Source organism: Ambystoma mexicanum, chromosome 3q (assembly GCF_040938575.1).
Source record: "Ambystoma mexicanum isolate Mex_15411 chromosome 3q, UKY_AmexF1_1, whole genome shotgun sequence".
In the NCBI taxonomy this organism is placed as follows: domain Eukaryota; kingdom Metazoa; phylum Chordata; class Amphibia; order Caudata; family Ambystomatidae; genus Ambystoma; species Ambystoma mexicanum.
In genome coordinates this window covers 785,397,373-785,417,508 of record NC_090926.1, presented here as the reverse complement: position 1 = coordinate 785,417,508, position 20,136 = coordinate 785,397,373, and the positions used below count along the sequence as shown (strand labels likewise).

The 20,136-nt window shown below is 45.7% G+C and overlaps 1 protein-coding gene across 1 annotated transcript in view; it reads right to left on the bottom strand.

The window, feature by feature from the left end:
* Window positions 1-20,136, bottom strand: part of HID1 (HID1 domain containing) — a 396,446-nt gene that overhangs the window by 76,727 nt on the left and 299,583 nt on the right. Inside the window, exons 9-12 of the mRNA XM_069654845.1 lie at window positions 18,570-18,710; window positions 18,034-18,124; window positions 14,246-14,397; window positions 1,268-1,346 (exon numbers count right to left, since the gene is read on the bottom strand). Of these exons, the coding sequence (XP_069510946.1) occupies window positions 1,268-1,346; window positions 14,246-14,397; window positions 18,034-18,124; window positions 18,570-18,710 (463 nt within the window). The remainder of the gene's footprint in view (window positions 1-1,267; window positions 1,347-14,245; window positions 14,398-18,033; window positions 18,125-18,569; window positions 18,711-20,136) is intronic.

Sequence of the window (20,136 nt, the reverse complement as noted above, 5' to 3'; positions counted from 1 at the left end):
CCTCGAGTAGCCTGGGGAGTTACTGCCTTAAGAGCCCTGGGAGTCACTATCTCGAGGGTACGCACTGCTCCACCTGCAGGAGATCCTTAAGAGTAACCATCTTGTGAAGTGCAATGTAAAGTGCTGGGACTTCTCGGCAGGCAGAAAATACTTTACAGGAGAGATACTGGCACTTCTTTGTGAGATGCAGGTGCTGTGTATGCAGGTCCAGTGGAGAAGCCTAGTACGCGGACAGCACTGCCTACTGGTGGAGTCCAGGGAGTTCCTAGTCTATGTGCTGGGCACAGCACTGTAAACAGGAGTAGTTTTGGGTTGCCTATGTATCTGGGGTTGACAGCAGAGCCTGCCGGAAAGCCCTGAATTCCCAAGCTTAGTGGAGGAGTTATCTTGCTCATTTGCACTGCACACTGGCTGCCCCTCTATAGGAATGTATCCAACAGCATCACCCTCGGAGCGTGAAATCCATCGCCCTCGGACACACCTTGCCAAAATATAGCATGCTCAATGCCATGGCTGCCATGCGGTGTGAATGGGGTCCGTCAAAGGAAGACCATCTGTGAGAGGGGGAGCATGCACTGAAAGGGTGGGAGCAGAGAGTCAACTAGTGGGCAGGGAGGAGACAGCGGGAGCACGGATGGAACAAGAGAAGATGATAGAGCAAGCCGATAGTCCAAGAGTGGGAGACCCCATGGGTGGGTGAGAACTGGGGGAAGCAGGTGGTCTGTGGGTAGCAGGGCGAGAGGGCACAGGAATCAGAGACTGTGTGGGCATTAGACAGGCTAGGCAATGGGTGCCTGCATGGGCGAGAACAGAAAAAGAGATTTAGGGTGTCAATGGGTGTGACGTAAGAGGGAGAAAAGGCCATAATCGGTCAATGGGGAGGTGGGAAGTAATGGAAATCCAGGAGTATGCAGGGAGAAAGGGGAACAGAGGGATCCGGGGGCAGGGGAGGATGCATGGGTGGGAAGGGATGAAGACAGAGTGAGAAAACAAGACAACGCAGGGAAAAAGGGGCGCAGAGCCACATTCCAGAGAGAGAGAGAGAGGACAGGAAAAATAGGGAGTCTGTGGCTGGGAGAGCAGAGGGAGCAGCAGGAGCTGGATGCTGGAAAAGGGGCCCACGGGGGGAGGGAGCGGTGAAGCAATGAGCCCACATGTAAAGGGCCGCCAGGGATCCCATGGGGTGTGGTGCTCTGCTCAGGAGATTAGGGCAGCACTCTTCTCTTTTCCCTCAGCCAGGTCAGGGGGCGCTGGGCGCAATGCCTACCATTCACCACGATAGTCAGGAGACAGTCGAAGAGAGGCTGCAGACGCTGGTGCCCGCTCGTTATTATCTTGTGAAATACCTGTGGGGGGGAACAAATTTACACACGTATTAGTGTACATTGTAAACGAGCAGTCCAGACTAGTGCAATAACAAACCCACTGTGTACAACTATCCCTTGTATTACATCCGCCCCTCAGATGGCATTATCTGCATGTACACGGCGATCGGTGTGTATATGCGCATGCCATGCTTAGAAAGGGCAACGTATGGACAGGGTTAGCTGCATGCGAGCTGCATGCGACCCAAGTATCTGACGGACACATTTTCTAGGAAAGAATCTACTAGACCCACCAGAGCCAACTATGCCCACTGTCTGAACATTCCTAAATTCAAACTTAACAAAGCAGCAGGTTCCAGTTTTCCTGTGCTCGCGGCCAAGTCCTAGAACAAGTTACCACCTGCACTAAGGACAGACCCAATGTTCCTTTCATTCCGGAACAAAGTAAAAACTTGGCTGTACTCACAAACTACCACTATGTACTATCGTGACTCCAGGACCCAGCTACCCTATCGGCCACGTCCATAGCTTAAGTATGCCCCACCAACTGGCCTCCTGTGGCTTATTGCAATACTGTCCTAAGCTATGTTATGAACCCTGTACATATTGTATGTATATTTCCTCATTTTGTATATTTCTGTATATTACTGTATCTATTACTGTATTTTGCATTATTGTCGTAACCATGTTGTACCCTAAGAAAAGCGCCCAGATACCTTTGGCTATATAAGCAAATAAAACAAACAAACAAACATGCTGGCACATGGATTATCTGTGTGGGCCATGCTTATACCGGGTAATACACGGTCACAGTGTAAGGACGATCTGCTTGCACGTTCTCACACAAGAACATGACTGAAAAGTTAACACTGGATTATTACTACTGCAGCATGTGTCTGCACAGTGTCCTTGCAGGGCAATGTTTAGGCCTGTCCATGGACCAGTTCTGATTGAGGAGCTCAGAACAGGCTATGCATGTGCTGGCGGGATGGGTGGTGTGAGTATGAGTGTGCAGGCATGTGAGAGCTTGCCTAAGTGTGAGAGAGAGAGAGAGAGAGAGAGAGAGAGAGAGAGAGACTTATTCAGAGACGTTGTGCCCCTCAAGGATTACCTGGGCACACCAATCTTTGACTGGTCTGCACACACTGTGCTTATACACAACTATGTGTATTCTATGTGCTTACACATGCTTATTTGACTGCATAATGCTTATGCAGACACCTATATTTGTGCACAGTGCTTATTACACGGCCATCTATAAGCAATATGCCTATAGGTGGTCTAGATGTGTAAAGTGTGCTAATGCTAGGATCATCACCGAGTACTGTGCTTATATAAGGGCAGGTTACTGTGCTCACACAGGAACTATCCGTGTGCACACAAGGAAGGTGTAAAAGGTGCTCATAGGAAGACGGCTGTATGAACTTTACTTAAACAGGAACTATGTGTGCACTGTACTTGACCAGGGCTCATCTGTGGGCAATGTGATTAGACAGGGACAGCGCGTGAGTGTTCTTACATAGGACAAAAGAGGTTTGTTGCTCCCGGCTATCTTGCTTGGAGTTTGTGAAATAAATATTTTTAACTCTTTGGTTGGTATGAATTAATTTGTTTATTGTTGGTGTTTTTCTTGGGTGGTTTTTTCATAAATACATGTGGTTTTGAGAAACACTATTTGGAACTTGACGAGCAAGTTAAGGTCAGCCGACACGTGTTTCGACCCTACGGTCGTTCTCAAGGCCAATTACGGTTGCTGTGTGCCCTCAGTGGGGTTCTGTAGTATTGAACTGTCCTTAAGGCAGTCCTGGCTCCTGTTGGGCCCTGTATGCTCTGTCTGGCGTCCCAGGCGGTGCTCTGCTGCTTCTGAACCCCACTGAGGGGGTAAACACATGTATTTATGAAAAAACCACCCAAGAAAAACACCAACAATAAACGAATTAATTCATACCAACCAAAGTGTTAAAAATATTTATTTCACAAACTCCAAGCAAGATAGCCGGGAGCAACAAACCTCTTTTTTCCTACTCACCAAACTGGGGCTTAGGCTAAACCCCAAAACCGCTCCTGTGATCTTGCCCAAATCACAAACACAATACAATTGGAGCTTAGCACTGGCAGGTTCCACTCCTAGAGCCTAAAACCCACCTCTTCTTACATAGGACATCGCTGCGCACATTTCTCATCAGTGACGTCTACAGACGGTACCTGTGAGCGGTGCTTATACAGGGCCTATGCATGCACAATTCTTATAGAAGATGACACCTGCTCATTATGCCTATGGCGCGACTATCGAGGTGCAATATGAGCCCATTCACACCTTTTTAAAGACAGCATATCGTGATAGCAAAGATTCAAAGGCAGTTGAAAGGAGCACAGCACTGCACACACACCATAGAGCTGCAGTCCAATCTCAGCACAGGGACCCCTCACGGGAAATGGCCCTTGGATCCACAATACATGCCCGGTCCAGCAGCCTGGCACTACTGTCGTGTGCCTAATTTGCACATCACGTGCATGTCAGCAGGCCACATTCTCAAAGTTCCCCCAAGAGGGTATAGAAGCAACATCACACGTGTGTGACGGCCAGAGAATGGAAGACTAGTGACCTTTGGCGCTCTCTCTCTCTCTCTCTTTCTTTTTTATTAGTGATGTTTGTTCAAACAAGGAATTTTTCACCACCCAAAGAAAACATACAAAAACATACATATCAGCAAAGACACACACCTTTCCTAATAGATTAAAACATTTTTCTTTCACACGTGTACACAAAGTTTTTAAAAAATGTAAACATTTAGAATTCATAAATTAAAACAAATTCCAACTGTTTGCCACATTATCGCGATAGACATGATCATTGTCCAATTGATCATCATAAGACAGTCGTAAAAAAGGCATATTACCTGACTGGAACAATTCTTTTAAAAAGCGCAATGCTGCGAAATGCAAACCATTTCTTCTAGAGGTCAGAATGTATTGCCATACTAGGCTACTTAAAATCCTTTAAGAGGTGACCAAAATAAAAGAGACGTCTATGTTTATTCTAAGTGGTAGATTGTCTCAATACTCCCTTTTTCTTGACAAAATCCATAACTTCTAAGTTCTCGCTTAACCTTCTCCTGAGCCCAAAGGATCGCTTTAGTAGGAAAAAGTTGTAGCTGTAGAAGCAGAAATACAGAGCGCCAAAATGCACTCAGGAATGTGTTTAAATATTCAGGTAATGTCGCGAGGGGCCTCACATCCAATAGAATTCCTGAGTGGAGCCGGTATTTGCGTACATCTTGGATAGAAAAGATCCAATCCAGTTCCCACATGTATTTTCTCCGTTTTGTGGGACTTGTCCTATTAGTTCCAAGGTTACGTTATACCGTACCATAGCTTGCCCACATTTAGTCTCCCACGTATTACACGATGCACTAAGGTTATTTCTGATCTTTTTTAGTTGCCACCAGTTAGTGGATTCCTCAAGTGATACGATCTTTAACAATAAGACCGTGTTTTTCCATAAAACATGCACCACGAGGGAAAGTTGTCCCAGTTCAAACACTGTTGTTTACTTAATCCTTCTTAAAGTTCTGGTTGAGCAGCTTCTTTGTTAGACAGGGCCTCCGATTATGTTTTATGCTGTTCGTCCTGTCTGCGCCCTAACACCCTCGGGTCCATGGCACCGCTATATAAATGTCTTAAAGTTAAATTTCAAAGTTCATATACAATAGCAGCTGCTGAAACAACCACAGGGGTCTTAAAACGTTCTGCCAAAAAAAAAACGAGTTTACTCCAGTTGTTGATGTTACTAAAAGGGTTCCCGCACTATAAGTAACAACCGGAACTACTTTCTTATTATGAAACTCTATGACAGGGATAAGAGAGAAATGACCATATTTCTTGTTTATCTGTGTAGTGTGGACTGCCAAGGAGAGCATCTTTGATCATTAGAAAACTGAATGGGACTTAATAAAAATGCAAATAAATAAAAATGAGCCACCATTTCAAGTGGAGTTCTTTTCCAAAAATTACTATATGATATGATAGGTTATTTCTAACGCGCTTAATACCCAGAGGTTTCTAAGCGCAGCCCCGGGGATCGAACCTGTGTTGCTCCATCTCATCTTGCTTCCAAGGCGAGCACGTTGCTTCTGAGCTATCCTCCCAAGACAAAGTTTCCTTCCAGGTCGAAAAGAAAATACCTTTGTTTTCTCTACATTTATGATCCGACTATTGCACTAGGCATATTCTTCAAGGCCAGCAGTGGAGTATAGTCCATCAGGACCATATCGTCCGCATGTAAAAGTTCATCGGTTTGATGCTAATCGTGGTGGGAAGCAACGAGTTTAGTTAAAAGCAGAGGCAATGGCCAAAATAAACAGACTAAAACCAAGTGGTGCTAAAATGCAGCCCTGTTTTAGGCAGCGGTTCTTTCGGATAGGTGGGGAAAGTATACCCAGTCTATTAAGTCTGACCCGAATAACAGTACTAGAGTGCAGAGCTACGATCAGGTTTAACAAAGATGTAGGGCAACCCCAATTTAGAAGTTTTAAACTATTCCTATCAATACTTTCAAAGGCCGTGGAGAAGTCGATAAAAGCGATATATATATTGGTATGGACCTCTGCACAGCTTCATTTTTGAGCAAACGGAGAATAAAACCATTTGCGTATGTTTCGGTGCCCTTCCAGAAAACGGTCAAAATATCTAACCTCTTAGTCTTCTTGGCCCATGCTGTCAAGTCCTGCAGCAGTAAAGATGCAAGCATTCGATGGGACATCCAGCAAGGTTATAGGTCTATATTTGGACGAGTTTGGTCTGCGTCGCTTTTTATATATGGGTATTGTTAACGAGCTTAGCCAGGAGTCGGGAATCTGCTTATGAGCCAAAACCCATTGGAAAACTGCCAACAGGGCACTTCCCCAGAAAGGAACATTCCCCTTAAAAGACAGGCCATCAGAGCCAGGAGCCCTGGAATTACTGCTGCAGGAAATCAAACCACATAAACCATCCAAGTCCATCTCAAGTTGCCAAGCCTCTTCAACAGTGTCTAATACTTCAATCGACTCACCATTCGTATTGGCACTGCTGAAAATGCCGTATCCATTTACCTTCTGCAACAGGGTTAACTTGTGTACTCGTTTGCAACTTTGAATCAGCGCGTATTAGTCGGCAAACATCTCGTGAATCTTTGCTATGCCTTCAAGTACTTTCTGTGAGTCATTCAACAACTGGTTGTGCTTATAGTGCCATCTCCAATTCCTGTACAGGTTCCTTATACTCTTACGCGGAATCATAGCTACAGTGGGGATTCCCCTCAAAGCTCTTTGCAATTCTCTTTTGTTGCACTGTAACTCGGGGTCATAAGCGTGTTTATGGACGACCTGGGACTTATTAGGAGACTATCAACTCATATACCTCCTTAATGATGTCCCAATAGGCAACATTTCTTAATAGTTCATCAAACCTCTCATCTGAATACATGACAGAAAGAGTTAAAAACCTTTGTATTGCGGCTTTTTCCAAGATATACGAGTTCTACGATGGCTAATCTCCCAAGCAATAGAATACAAATCATGGAACACGAGCTTCAGCTGAACCCTCCATTTCAAAAGAAGAGGGAAGTGATCGCCAACTGAAAACCTCACGATTCAGGGATTCACTGTTTATAAAAATGTCCGCCGACGCAAAGAAGTCATCCAAAACATTGGTGTGAGACACTCTATAGCAAGTGTAGGAAGGTGTTTCATCGCCCAACACATTTCCATTTAAAATGCAGAAACCCCCATGCATCCATAAGCGGCATCCATGCCCGTCCCCTTGTCATCACGGCATTATTTGTGGATGTACAGCGTTCATCCTTTAACATTGGAACACAAAGCATTCAGGTCACCACTCAAAAGAATAGAATTAGAGTTTCTTAAAATGTGCTAGTTAATACAGTTCTCTATTCCATCAAAGAAATCTAATTGGGAGACCTTCGAAGGGCTCCAATACAGATTCAGTATCCAGGGGAACTTTAACAAAGGATAAAGAGAAGTGTCGCAGTTTAACTCCACTGCTTGTACAAACGCGCTCGGTTGCGCGTAGAGTGCTGGTTGAACCTGCAGACTATTACTAACACTGCACAATAATCCAGAGACAGGTACCCTTATCCCCTTTCTATGCTGGGGAAAGTAACAAGGTAAAACCATCCACAACAGGGACCTCCTGAAGGCAGGGCTCCTGCAACTGTGCATACATCCACACTCTCAATTTGAAACAGATGAGCAGAACCCCCACTGTTGCAGGAAGTTAGTGGAATTTTTCTGCTCAAAAGGTAGTGACCCCCTGTTATTGAGGGTGGAATGGGCGGGTGTCAAGGGCATTACTGCCTACCAGTGAAAGCGCTCGTTATCTGTTGCTTTAAACCGTTTTCTCTATAACATTTGATCTGTAAGGCAATGCTGATTCGGGCTACAACCTCTGTTCATTTGGCTTTAGGTCACTCCTATTTTCAACGCACATACTGGGTTTCGGCAGAAATATAGAGCTATCATACCCCCATGACCTAACGTAGTCTGCGGCAGAAACAACTTGCACCATAGCTAGATGGGAGGTAAAATGCAGGATCACTTTATCAAAACGGTAGTCGGTGCAAAATTCCACTAGAATCAGAGGTAGCCTCACAGCTTCCCTTTGCAATTATTCTGGCCCAAAGCTTGGCATGTCAATCGCCTTGGCTCTTCTAATGTTAGGAAGGCAGTCGCCACAGGCCGTTCAATGAGGTGGATTTATTAGGGAGGACTTTTCCATTGATCTATTGTCAGTAACATAACCCCCATGATCTGCCTGATGGTTGTCCGCAGCTTGTTTTGTCAGTCCTGCCTCATTTTGGAGCTCGTGGGCCACCAAATCAAACTGCGTAGATACACAAAACAAATGAACTAGTGGGTTTAATGATGGGGTATTTCCCTAAGTGCCAGCCCATTCACACAGGGGAGTGCACTTCCTATTTCCACGGCATCCTCAGACGGATAATGGTGTTGAGGATCTCTACCATCACTCGGTTGTCTATCAAGTGGCTGACCATCAGCTAACGCGTTGGTCATCGGTGGCGTGGTCAGATTTCACATTTTCGAGACCCTTATGATGCATTCTCTTCTTCCAGCCTTTTTATTTTTTTAAACCTTCTTTGGGTCCCCTTTTTAGGTTTTCTCAGCTGGAGTACTGGAAAGTTGCCTGTCTCCTCAGGCCCCTCCTCCTCCACGACCACTACACTTCTTTCACCGTTTTCCTACATTAGTTCCTCAGCCACTTGCAGACACTCGCACTTGGGGGAGGAAAAAAAATAATGAAGCCGTTTGCCCATCCTCAAAGAAACTCTGGTTTACAAGAAGGAGGGAAACTTGTAACCTAGCTGTTCCCTCTACTTCCTCCTCGGTCCTCACTAACAATTTCTCCATGTCCAAACATTCCGTGGTCTGTGCTGAGGCATCCACCACAACTAGATTAGGTTTAGCATCTCTTCTAATACCAGCAATATAACCCTTGATAGGGGAACATTGAGTATTTAAGCTGGCTATCATAGTGCTCCCTTAGAGCACTGGCCACATTGTCATGCCATTTCAGCAGAGCTGAGAGGGCCAAGGTCAAAGAATGATGCACAGGAGCCACCCCTACATGTGGTTCTCACCGGAGCACGCCATTAGATGCTCATTTCGAGGGGTCAGGTGCTAAACCGAAAGAAACTTTGCAAGTATTCATCCACCCACCCCTGATGGATGGCATGAAGGGAGAGAGAGAGAGAGAGCCTTTTGCCTCATCAATAGGTGGGGAAGAAGGGTGGCTGGTACAGTCGACTTAATCGTAGGGGAGAGGTAAATAGAGCGGAAGCCGAAAGTGGGCCACAACACACCCCTCCAAACACTCTTGGGAGATTGCAAAAGTTACAATGACCCTCGAGTGATGCCGACACCTTTACAGGTGTAACTGCCTTATGGTTAACAATGTCACAGTCTACGTCACACGCCGTAAGAACAGCGGGGATGGGGGGAAACTGCCACCACCTCATTAGCACGCATGGAGCGAGCAGTCGTCGATGTGGATGTAGGTGCAAGGGCACACTCTGATAATGACACAGGCACGGCTCTCAGAAATTCAACGCGCATGCATTCAGCGTCTTCATCGACATTCATTTTAGCTTGTGGGAGGTTGTCTAGTGCCTTGTTGTTAGTCTTCGTGTTTACCCCCTAGATCTCGTTTCTCATAGAAGGATCCGGTAGGAACTTAGGATCAGGAAAAACACATCTGATTGGCCTTATCGTCTATAGCAGCCCGCACCTCCACCTGCCCACAATGTGAAATACGCTCCAGATCGGTGATTTCCTTTAGCAGTCCTCTGCTCGATGATAACAAGCCTTGAAAAGAATCTTCTGAAAACCACTGTGTGCCCTATAGCACTAGGCTGGGGGAGCAGGTTTCGATGGCATGTAAACTGTATAAACAGAGGTTTACGGTGTTGAAGCAAGCAGCTGTACTACATTGTGGTTCTTAATCACTGGAGGGTCCTTCCGAGTCAAAAAGACATCAGCGCTGCACATGGGCTAACACCCCCTTTGCCCCACCAAGTAACTCAAAAGCGTTGCCTACCACAGGGATTTCAGTACAAACGAGCTACAGGTACCTCCCGTTCTGTAGATCCACAACAGTTGACATTTCACTCCTTAGGGCCAATGATGAGCAAACTTTACTACGAAGCCCAATGTGAGGCATACTGCTGGTTGCTACAATTAAAGTGAAATCCGAGGAATGCAAGAACAAGCCACAGCAATAGCAGGGGGTCACCCCCATGATCAATACGATTCGCTTCGATGGTCAAATAATATGCCCGAATGGAACGACCGGGAACTGCAGACTGCCTAGACACTCCATCACACACTGTGCGCGCTCCGCAGAAAGATGGGGTTTTAAATCCTTGTGCAGCACACAAAGATGTCCAGGCTCCAACATTGCCTGGATAGCTGCAGGTACTGCAGGGACACTCCGTCAAACATACTCTTGTCTATGTGCAGGGACTTGCTGACATTCTGTCCAGAGGCTGAGCTAGATCAGGATACATTCAGTTCAGAGGCGCAGCTAGTTCAGGATACATTCAGTTCAGAGGCGCAGCTAGTTCAGGATACATTCAGTTCAGAGGCGCAGCTAGATCAGGATACATTCAGTTCAGAGACTTCGCAAGATCAGGATACATTCCGTTCAGAGGCTTAGCTAGACCACGATCTAAGGTCCTGTCTTTACTCTCTCCATTATCCCTTATCAAAAGATCAGGTGACTTATGCAAACAATTTTGGACAAGGCCTTGGCCCATGTGTGTATTTAAAGGATGTATACAGTGCCAGCCTACATACAAGAATGTTGTCCAAAGGAAGGGTTGGCATACAGAGAGAGAAAGAAAGAGTGGAGCAGCGAGAGGTGCCATCACATACCCAGCCTATGAACTGCAAAGGCAAGAAGCCCCAGTCGATGCGAGCTGCAATATGCCGGCCATGTGGATTCTTTATTTATTGTTAGCCGGGTCCATCGCTGGGCTCTGCGTTAAACAAAAGGAACAGAAAGAAAACACTTCATCCCAGAAAGCTTCACCTAGAAGTGTCAGAGAAAGGAAATCAAGGATAGGATAGATATCTGGATCAATTCAGATGTAGGCAGCTCCACACACACACAGGGACCCAGAAACCAATCAAGCAGCTGCAAGAGAGGGTGTGGTAGCTGGTCACATTACTCAGTCCATGGCCAATCTGGGGTCCGATGAAAAGACAGCAAAGCCATCATTACATACTCCACTGCTTAGTGAATAACTAAGTCACCATAAGTAGGATGTATGCCCAGACTCGAGCCCCGAGCTTCCTGTGAGCGAGAGGGACCACTTGTATAGTGTAGACTGCATAACTGCATCGCCTCTTGGCATTGGTCATCACTACAAAGAGCTTAGTTAGTAGAAGCGAGCAGCATGGACTTCGTCAGAACGAATGGAATGTCTGAACAAGCTTTTAAAATTGAGGACAAGATTACGGACACAAATACTTGCTGGAAACCTGTTCCATTGATTAGAACCCCTAACTAAAAAACGGCAGTCTCCAGGTAAACGCAGCGACCATTGGGAACATCAAGCAGGCCTTTATTGGTCGATCTTAGAGAAAATGGGGGATTATAGTGATAGTTGACAGATTTAAGATAAGCTGGTGCTTGACCCCAAAAACACTAATGGATAAGTCACATTGGGCCTCATTACGAGTTGGGCGGTGCAGTAAACATGCAGCGGTAATTATCATAGCAGCCGCATTACCGCACTACCCAACTACAAGTTTGGCAGAAAGTTGGAGGTTTCACCTCCAGCCATGAACTCTGTCAAGTTTTGGCAGAATCACTGCGGTGGAATTTCCACCACAGTATTTCTGGCAAAAATGCCGCATAGAGTTCAATGGACTCTGAAAAAATGGGGACTAACTCCGCCACCACCGGTTTTCTGTTGGGCAGTATTCCGGCAGATTTAGCACCGGAATACTGCCCAACTCCTAATGACCCCCATTGTTTTAAATATGATGCATTTTTTTTACATTAAGCCAGTGAAACAAACTCCTCCTGGCAGATGTTATCAGATTTCCTATGACCTAGAGTAAGTCTCACAGCGGCATTCTGAATATCTTGCCGTTTGCTGATAGAAGACTGTGGGAGTCCTGCTAATAGGGCATTGCAGCTCCCACCCACAACTGCTCGATCCTCTATGACAAGAAAGGGAACAATAGGTATGTATTCTCGAATAAGCAGGTTTTCCTAATTTCAAGGTTATGGGACGGAAGGGGCATTATGCATAAATTCCTGACTGGACGTTTGATACAGTAACTGTAGTAAGACGATTCAGTAGCTCAATCCCTGGAATGAGATGTTTAGTGCTCCTTGGGAGGGCCGAGAATAAAGGTTTTGGTTTTGAATTTATTGGATTCAACTGTAGCAACATCTTGAGCATTCAATCCTGTCTGGCAGAACGGCAGGAATTGAGGTGGTCAAGCTGAGTTGATGGGTGGTTCAAGATTTCAAAAGAGTTGCACGTCATCAGGAGATGACTGATATCCCATGCATGAATGATGCTAATAAGAGGTTGAATATACAGATTATCAAGTAAGGACGCGTTGGATGTACCCTGATGTACTTACTGCATCTGGGACATCAGAAATTGCTGAACCAAGTATAAGCCCTCCCTGTTCTTCCAAATAGAAAAGAAAATAGACAATAAATAGCTCCTTGAGTGAACTCTGGAGCAAGTTTCTGTGGTCCACCTTATCGGAGGATGCCGAAAGATTGAGCAAGCAGACCGTGGAACAGTGTCCCTGATCGTCTGAGGAGTAGGGTCCCAGATGAATAGGAGAGTGGACTTGGTGCTGTGTCCCAGATCGATAATCATCTAGAGGTTTGTCGGTAATTACAAACTCCTGCAAATGAGTGTGAAGGAGTCCAGGAGTTTGGAGACCAATGACAGATTAGCAACAGGTCGATCATTACACGAAGTGACAAGGTTCAGATGGGATTTCTTTGATAATTGGGCAAATCGAAGCATGATTGAGACAGTCATGAAAAGGAGATCATAATGTTAGTCATAATCAGAACACTGATTTTAGAGAATTCTCAACAACTGAAGTTAGTTTTTGATCCACTTGATAATTTTAAAGTTTAACAGCTAAAAGTGCAGTCTCCACTTCGACGCAGGAAACACCATGGAAGGAAAACAATTTATGTGAAGAGAGTTCCTAATTTGCAACGATTGTGAGTTCCTCCTCCTGTGTTCCCAATTACAGAAAGGGGGCCCTGTATTTCACTTATTTTACTCAAAAAGAAATTCTGAACCTTATCACAGAGTTCCGAAGATGGACTCAAGGGTCTGGAAGTAGCTTCCAGAGATGAAAGATCCTGTACTACTTCAAAATTGCCTCTGTATCTATTTGCATTTTCTCTGATTCTGGTACTATAAACATTTCTTTTGCCTTGTATATAGCTTGATGACAGGGGATGAAGGAAAGTGTGTAAAGTATATTTTCCTGGTCCATATGTTTATGCCACGTTGTTTCTAGGGCTCTTTGCTTGGTTGCGTAAATTCTTCACTATGTTGCAAAAGCATTGGAGCCTTCCCTTTCTGGGCTTTATATATTTTTACTGGGTCCAGAATGTCAAACTGACATTATAGCAATGATACACCAACTAAGTCACTGCGGTCATTATGCCGATAAGTACCATCAAGCATGAGGACTAATGCAGAGGCGAGAGAAGAGTCTGAAATATCTCGAAGGGAGCAGAAACCAGAGATGACTGCCAGAGAAACCTGGGGAAGCAAGACAGTAGGATGGAATAACCACTTGAAAGGTTATGGGACAATGATCCAACCAAGTAAGAGTTGTAGGAGGATGAGTAAGAATGAATTACCCTCCAATAGCAATAGCATGTAAAGAGGACCAAAGGTACATGTGCCTCCTACATCATTTATAAGACCGAGACCACGGATGCACCCTACCGATGACACCCAGCAAAGTTGCAACATATCTGGGGTTCATTATGGTCTCATGCAGAAAAGATGTGACCAAGCAGATTTTGTTTGACTGGGTCTTTCAACTTCTGTAACGACATGGCAGTGTTAAAACCAATGCTTAGAGGCGTTACCCAGAGCAATGCCAGCAGTTATGATTAATTCAAAACCTTCTAAGTATCTCTCTTCAATTTTGCAGAAGCTGTTAGATAGGTCATGAGGCAGGGCATGGCTGCTTGTGAGGTCGTGCATGCACTCGTGTATCCCATTCGTAAAGAATCATTTATGAATTTGAAGTAATGTGAGAATGCTTCCCAGATTCTGATGTTCTCCAGAGAGAGAAACGTACCCAAAACACCAACAATACTTGTCAAATACTCACCACAATCAACAGGTCGGCGTGGGTCCCGGTGAAGACTGGGATGTCCATCGGTACACGCACAGAGTATGGCTTGTTCAATCGGACCCCAAAGTTTCGCTCCCCACTGAGCAGCAAGAGGATGAAGACGCCAATGTGCATTAATCCAACTCTGGCTGTTGAATGAAAGTTAGGACAGAGAATGAGCAATAAAGTGTGTGAAACATTGATTCTCCCGCCCACAGACGGCATTCAGGACAGTGGCAGTATGGGGAGCACGAAGTCCAGCTACTAGACCAGACTGCCCCCCGCAGAAGGCGAGCATGGAAACGAGGGTGGGGGATACTCCCAGTCTCCTTTCCTTGTAATGCCTCCTACCCTGTTGTCTGGAGGTCTCTGCCACTCTGTGAACGCTGCCAGTATATGAGGCACCAGGGGCATTCTCTTTCATACCTCTAAGCAGGAGATTAAGGGGCGCAAGTTTTGATGAGGAAAATGGAGTAAAGGATGAACAACGGGGTACCCCATAAAAACACACACACACACACACACACACACACACACACACACACAGTCACTCCAGCAGTATTAACACAGTAACATCATTGCAGTGAGGCAGCAGGACCTCGATAATGTCAGAACCCAATCACACCAACGAGCACCCAGGAAACGTACTGGCTCTGCTTGTGCATTTCCAGCGTGATGCCCCATTTATATGAGAGACCCCTGTGGTACAGTGTAAAGGGACCTCACCACACTCCTCCTCTTTCATAAAACTGAGGACACAGAGTGTAACGAACAGTGTTCGCACATCCACAACATAGTCCGGCAGACGTGCAGGCTGTCTTCTGGACTCTGAGGGTACCTTTTCCCTCCTTCATGCTCCGGGACAACCTCCACCGCCCCGAACAGGAGCACCATGTTCTTCAAGGACCCAAGACACCTCTTCATCAGGGAAATCATGAACATTCTCTTCACCAGAACGTTCAGCACCAGAGGGGTATGGAACAGTCTCCTCTTGGATGGGGTCCCAGGCAACCATCTTCTTGAAGAAGCAAGAGTTCCTGGTCACAGTGTCACGACCATTGGATGCCGTCACCATGGACCTTTTACATCCACAAGCTCCAGCGGTCTTGAGGGATAGGTTGCCTTCTGGGTGTCGGCACCTCACCAGCACGGTGTATCCTACCACCAAATTGTAGTCCTGCAGACCTCGTCTGATGCCCTCATAGTTGTTTCTCATCCTCCTTTCTGCCAACACCTGCTCATCCTCAATCAAATCTGGGACTCTACTCTATGGGTCAGGTATTAAACCCTGGGGACATCTGCCAAATAACGCTTCTGCTGTGGGAATCCCAGAGGAACAGTGAGGCGGTGTACGATACTCACGCAGGAACTGATAGAGGGCACGTTTGAGACATAGGGCCTCAGTACAGGTCTGCTGGTATCCTGGTGAGATACCACCAGACGATTACCCCGTTCCTGCCACTTGGCCTGCTGGAATTACAGGCAGATTACAAGTGGCGCAAAGGGTTGTTAATCCCCATTCAATAGAGTTCCATAGTCCCTTAGTACTTCATGGGGGAATTGTTGGTAGTACCGGCAGGCTGTTTTTTGCCTGTGGGGTGCCTGACCTTCCTCCAGCTCTTGGCTTGTAGATTGCTGATGCGGAAACATATTGGTTAATATTATTACTGATATATTTCCACACCAGCAAATTTATAATGAGGCCAATAGTTCCTGGTCAATCCGGAATGCCTTGTTCACGGTTCTCATAAACCGCTCTGTTTCTCCATTCACCCGGGGCCACAGTGGTGAGATCTTCCGATGGTGAATACCAAGAAAATCACAAACCCTTCGCCCTGGAAAGGTGGCCCATTTTCAAAGCATATTTCCTCCGGAAAAACATGGCACGCGATGATCTTTTCCAGCGCCGGTAAGACATCTCTCAATGCAGTGGACATCACAAACTCCCCCCTTCGGGTATCTTGACCACTTATCGATCACCACCAGGAAGTGAGTGTCCAGACGAGTGGATACAAAATCAGTATGCACGATTTTCCATGGCTTGCAACTCCGTGGCATGGATTCAATTCAAGGCTCCCTTTGTATTGGAGTTCAAGCCTAACACTAGACATCTCTTTACAAAGTCATTGAGACCGTCCTCCAACCCCGGAAACCACACCTTCATGCGTAGGCGGCCCTTAATTTTGGCCACCCCTTGATGCCCATGGTGAGCCAACTCAATCATTCTCGGGACCAGATTGGAGGGAATTACCAGCCTCAACACTAAGCCATCATCTGCAAATGTTAATTCACTCGTGACTCTCCACAGCTGCCCAAGAGCTGTTTTAGCAGATGTTGTTCGCTTGTCCAGACCATTCAACGCCCATTTTCGGTCTCCTTCTTCCACTGCATCGAGAAGCTTCCTGGAGCCGTCATCACTCCAAGATGCCCCTCTTAGTTCTTCCATAGACATTGATTTCAGCATAGCAGATTCAATTACCAGACAAACAAAATCTTCAGTCTCTGCAGCATCTTGATCAATGGTGGAACAGTAGTTGGCAGAAAGTCTCGACAAGCAGTCTGCAGCGTTGTCATGGCTGGGGCGATAGACCAACTGCACTTGGTACTTCATCAATGCCAGCATCCACTTTTCAATCCTTGCCAGCAGGTTGGACGAGAAGTCGGCCAAAATAGGAATCAAGGGTTTATGATCTGATTTTTATTTCTGATGATTTTAATTTCTTTCTAACACAGCTGTGTGTGTTCCAACTTTTTTGCTATAGCCATGGCCTCCTGAAATGATGGCAGCACCATAGTGGTATATATTTTTTCAACCTTGACACACACCTGTGATTTTGCATACTATACAAAACATTACATCAATCAGGAAGGGGAGGATACAGAATTTCAATCAGTACGGAGATGAAGGAGACAAGCAGGAGTGAGAACGATTGCCATGTCAATCTTGCACAACTCTCTGAAAGTATTGTGGAATAACTAGCTTATTTGCAGGTACTGAGATGAAGAAGACAAATAGGAGCGATAATGATCAATCTGTAAACTTCATGCAACTTACTTAGCCAAAGCGTTACTGAGATGAAGAAGAAGAAAACGTGTGTGCTATTTGGCCTACAATATGGCGGCACACGCCCTCACATCGTGGGGTCCTTTTTTCTAGTCCCTTCCATGGCCTTCAGAGGGGCTTCCTTGGTACACGTCATAACACGTTCATGTGGCCATTCCTCAAATGCTCAGAGGCTGTTACCAATAACGTGTGCAAGCTCTCCCTCACCCCAAAATGCCTGTTAAATCTTCAATTTAAGGCAGCATAGTGCACTCACCGCTCTTTGCTAGATGCTGTACCAGATTTTGAAATGAGGCACCTTGCGGCTGCTTCCATATGGATCCGGAATGCTGGTGGCGGATTTGTCACCAAAATGATGTGCATTATTCTGCTTCTCAAAAAGACCATGGACCAGAGCAGGTAATAAAGTTCAGTTCTTTATTCAATAACTGTCAGCAGCCACATGCTGTGCTCCTTCTTCCTCCAGCTATCCGCCACCCCCTCAGCCATCATTCTCACTTCACCACATTCCACAAGCACACATTCTAATCCTCATATTCCACATATGCTCCAACACAATACACACTTCGCCTGGGGCAGCATAACGTCCTACATCGTTCCTGCATCATGAACGAATGGTGCCTTTGTGGAACCAACCCAATCCTTAATTCCACTCTCTCCTGTACCCTCCCAGTTACAGGACAATGTCAAACTTGGTGAACGTTTTAAAAGGGCAACTTACACTGATCTGCACGGGCATCGTTCAGAAAGAAGAGGATGGGAACAAGAACATCCAGGACATCACTACTCTTAAGCACAAAGAACAGGAACTTCTGCAAGAGAGCAAAAGAGATCGAAGAGTAAGACAGGTCTCCCATTGTAGGCTCAAATACCCTTGGAACGCTGCACTTTGGCATGGTTTACAGAACTGGCACAATACTACAAAGCTGCAGCCTATTCAACAGTAGGGTGACGAGTCACAGGAAGCCCCCACCATGCTCCCCTTACCACAATTAATAGGCAGGACCCTCCTTCAACTATTTTAAAATGATAGTGCCCAGAGTTTTTTTTTCTTGTTGGAACAGAGGGAACGTTCAAAACCTTTTTGCCAAGTTGCAACCCATAGTTTTAGCCTCTTTTTGGACAGAGTGTGGTTCATTCAACACGCAGGGGGAAGCTGTGCTAAACCTATGACAATGAAAGTTCCCCAGCGTGGCACATTGTGAGAAATCTTTCAGGATCTCCTGGCACACCATTCTCTTAAGAGGACCCTTGTACCTTGTTGAAGTCACAGAGCTTCCAGAAGAGGACCAGCAGCTCCTGGTGGAACTGGATCTTCTTAGCCGAGTTCGGCAGATATGTCTGCGACAAGGGATTCGACAGCAAACGAGCAACTCCCTTCAGGATGAACTGGAAATCCTGCGTAGAGAGAGTGATTACAAAGAGAGATGCTTTTAAAACCGGACGCGCAGTGGCATGGAGATCAAGTAAACACAAAGGGGGTCATTATAAGTTTGGCAGTATCCCGCCAGTAACTCCAGCGGGAAACTGGAAAAGGGACCTACCGTTACCGGTGCCTGATACACCAGAATTTCTGGTATATTACAGATGCCTGCAACAGAAGTTACATTCCCATTCCATGGAGTACATAGGACTTCATGGGGGGTTGCCGGTATCACCCGCACCAGTAAAACCGGTGCCAGTAATTCTGCCCCCCCACATCTTTCCCCACTGGCAAACAAGTAGTTTGGTTCTGCGGGAAACGTGGCGGTAACGGAATTAACCCCACTTTTCCTGCACTGCCAAATGTATAAGTAGGGCCAAAGAAAGAGGGATTTACCATGAATAAGAGCTCTACAGCATTGAGTTTCTAAAAGGATGTTGGTAAAATTACCTTTTTTATCAGCCAAGTTATAAAGCATTTACAGGGCACTCCAATGTATAGTTTATCAAGGTCATTTAGAAGGTAACCCATCTACTCAATTTTGTTTGGATACAGATAGGACAGACTTCAAAGAAGTTCCCTTGCTATTACATCACGCTTCTCTTTTTTTAAGGTCTATTCAGAATAACCTAAAATCGCCAGAAAACCGATGCCACAACTGTGCATTTGAAGGTCACACAGAAGAGCACCATTGCATGTCTCCTAGGTCATTTTCCAGCTTTTTACAATAAATAGTTACAACCTGGTTTTTTTGGTTATAAAGCCCTAATAAATAATTCACAATACTTTACAATCACAAAAAGAAGACAGAATATTGCCTGGAAACCTGTTGCTACATTTTCTCCTCCGCTTTCAATTGTACACCTTTAAACCTGGGGATGACTCAGGTGGAGGTGGGGGGGAGGGAACACACAGTGAAGATAAAGGTCATCAATGAAATAGACCCTCCATTCACACACACACAAATACCTCCCAATGAATAGCAGAATAGAACTGCAGGAGCCAATCATAGGCTTTACTGGCACAAATGTAAGGCACATTTAGGAAAGATGGCCAGTTTCATGATTAACTTTGAAGAGGAGAAGAACATCAGCGAACATTGACATATCACCAATCGAATTTACTCTGGGAATCCCTAGACCCTTTCATGGGATGGGTGAAAGGGGCGAGTGGTCAGAGTGCTGTGGGAGTGGGGTGCTTCCACAGCCCAGGTCAAGCAGCACCCGATCTCCTCAAGGAACTGAATCAAATGCGTCTGCGTCTTATTTTGGGAATATAAGAATAACCACAAAACGGTGTGTCTGAAAGAGGTCTGTGACAGTGATTCGCGCATTAAGCCCTTCTAGGCAAGTAACGCAAACTGCGCTCTCTGCTCATTCCATGAGTCACAACACTCACCCC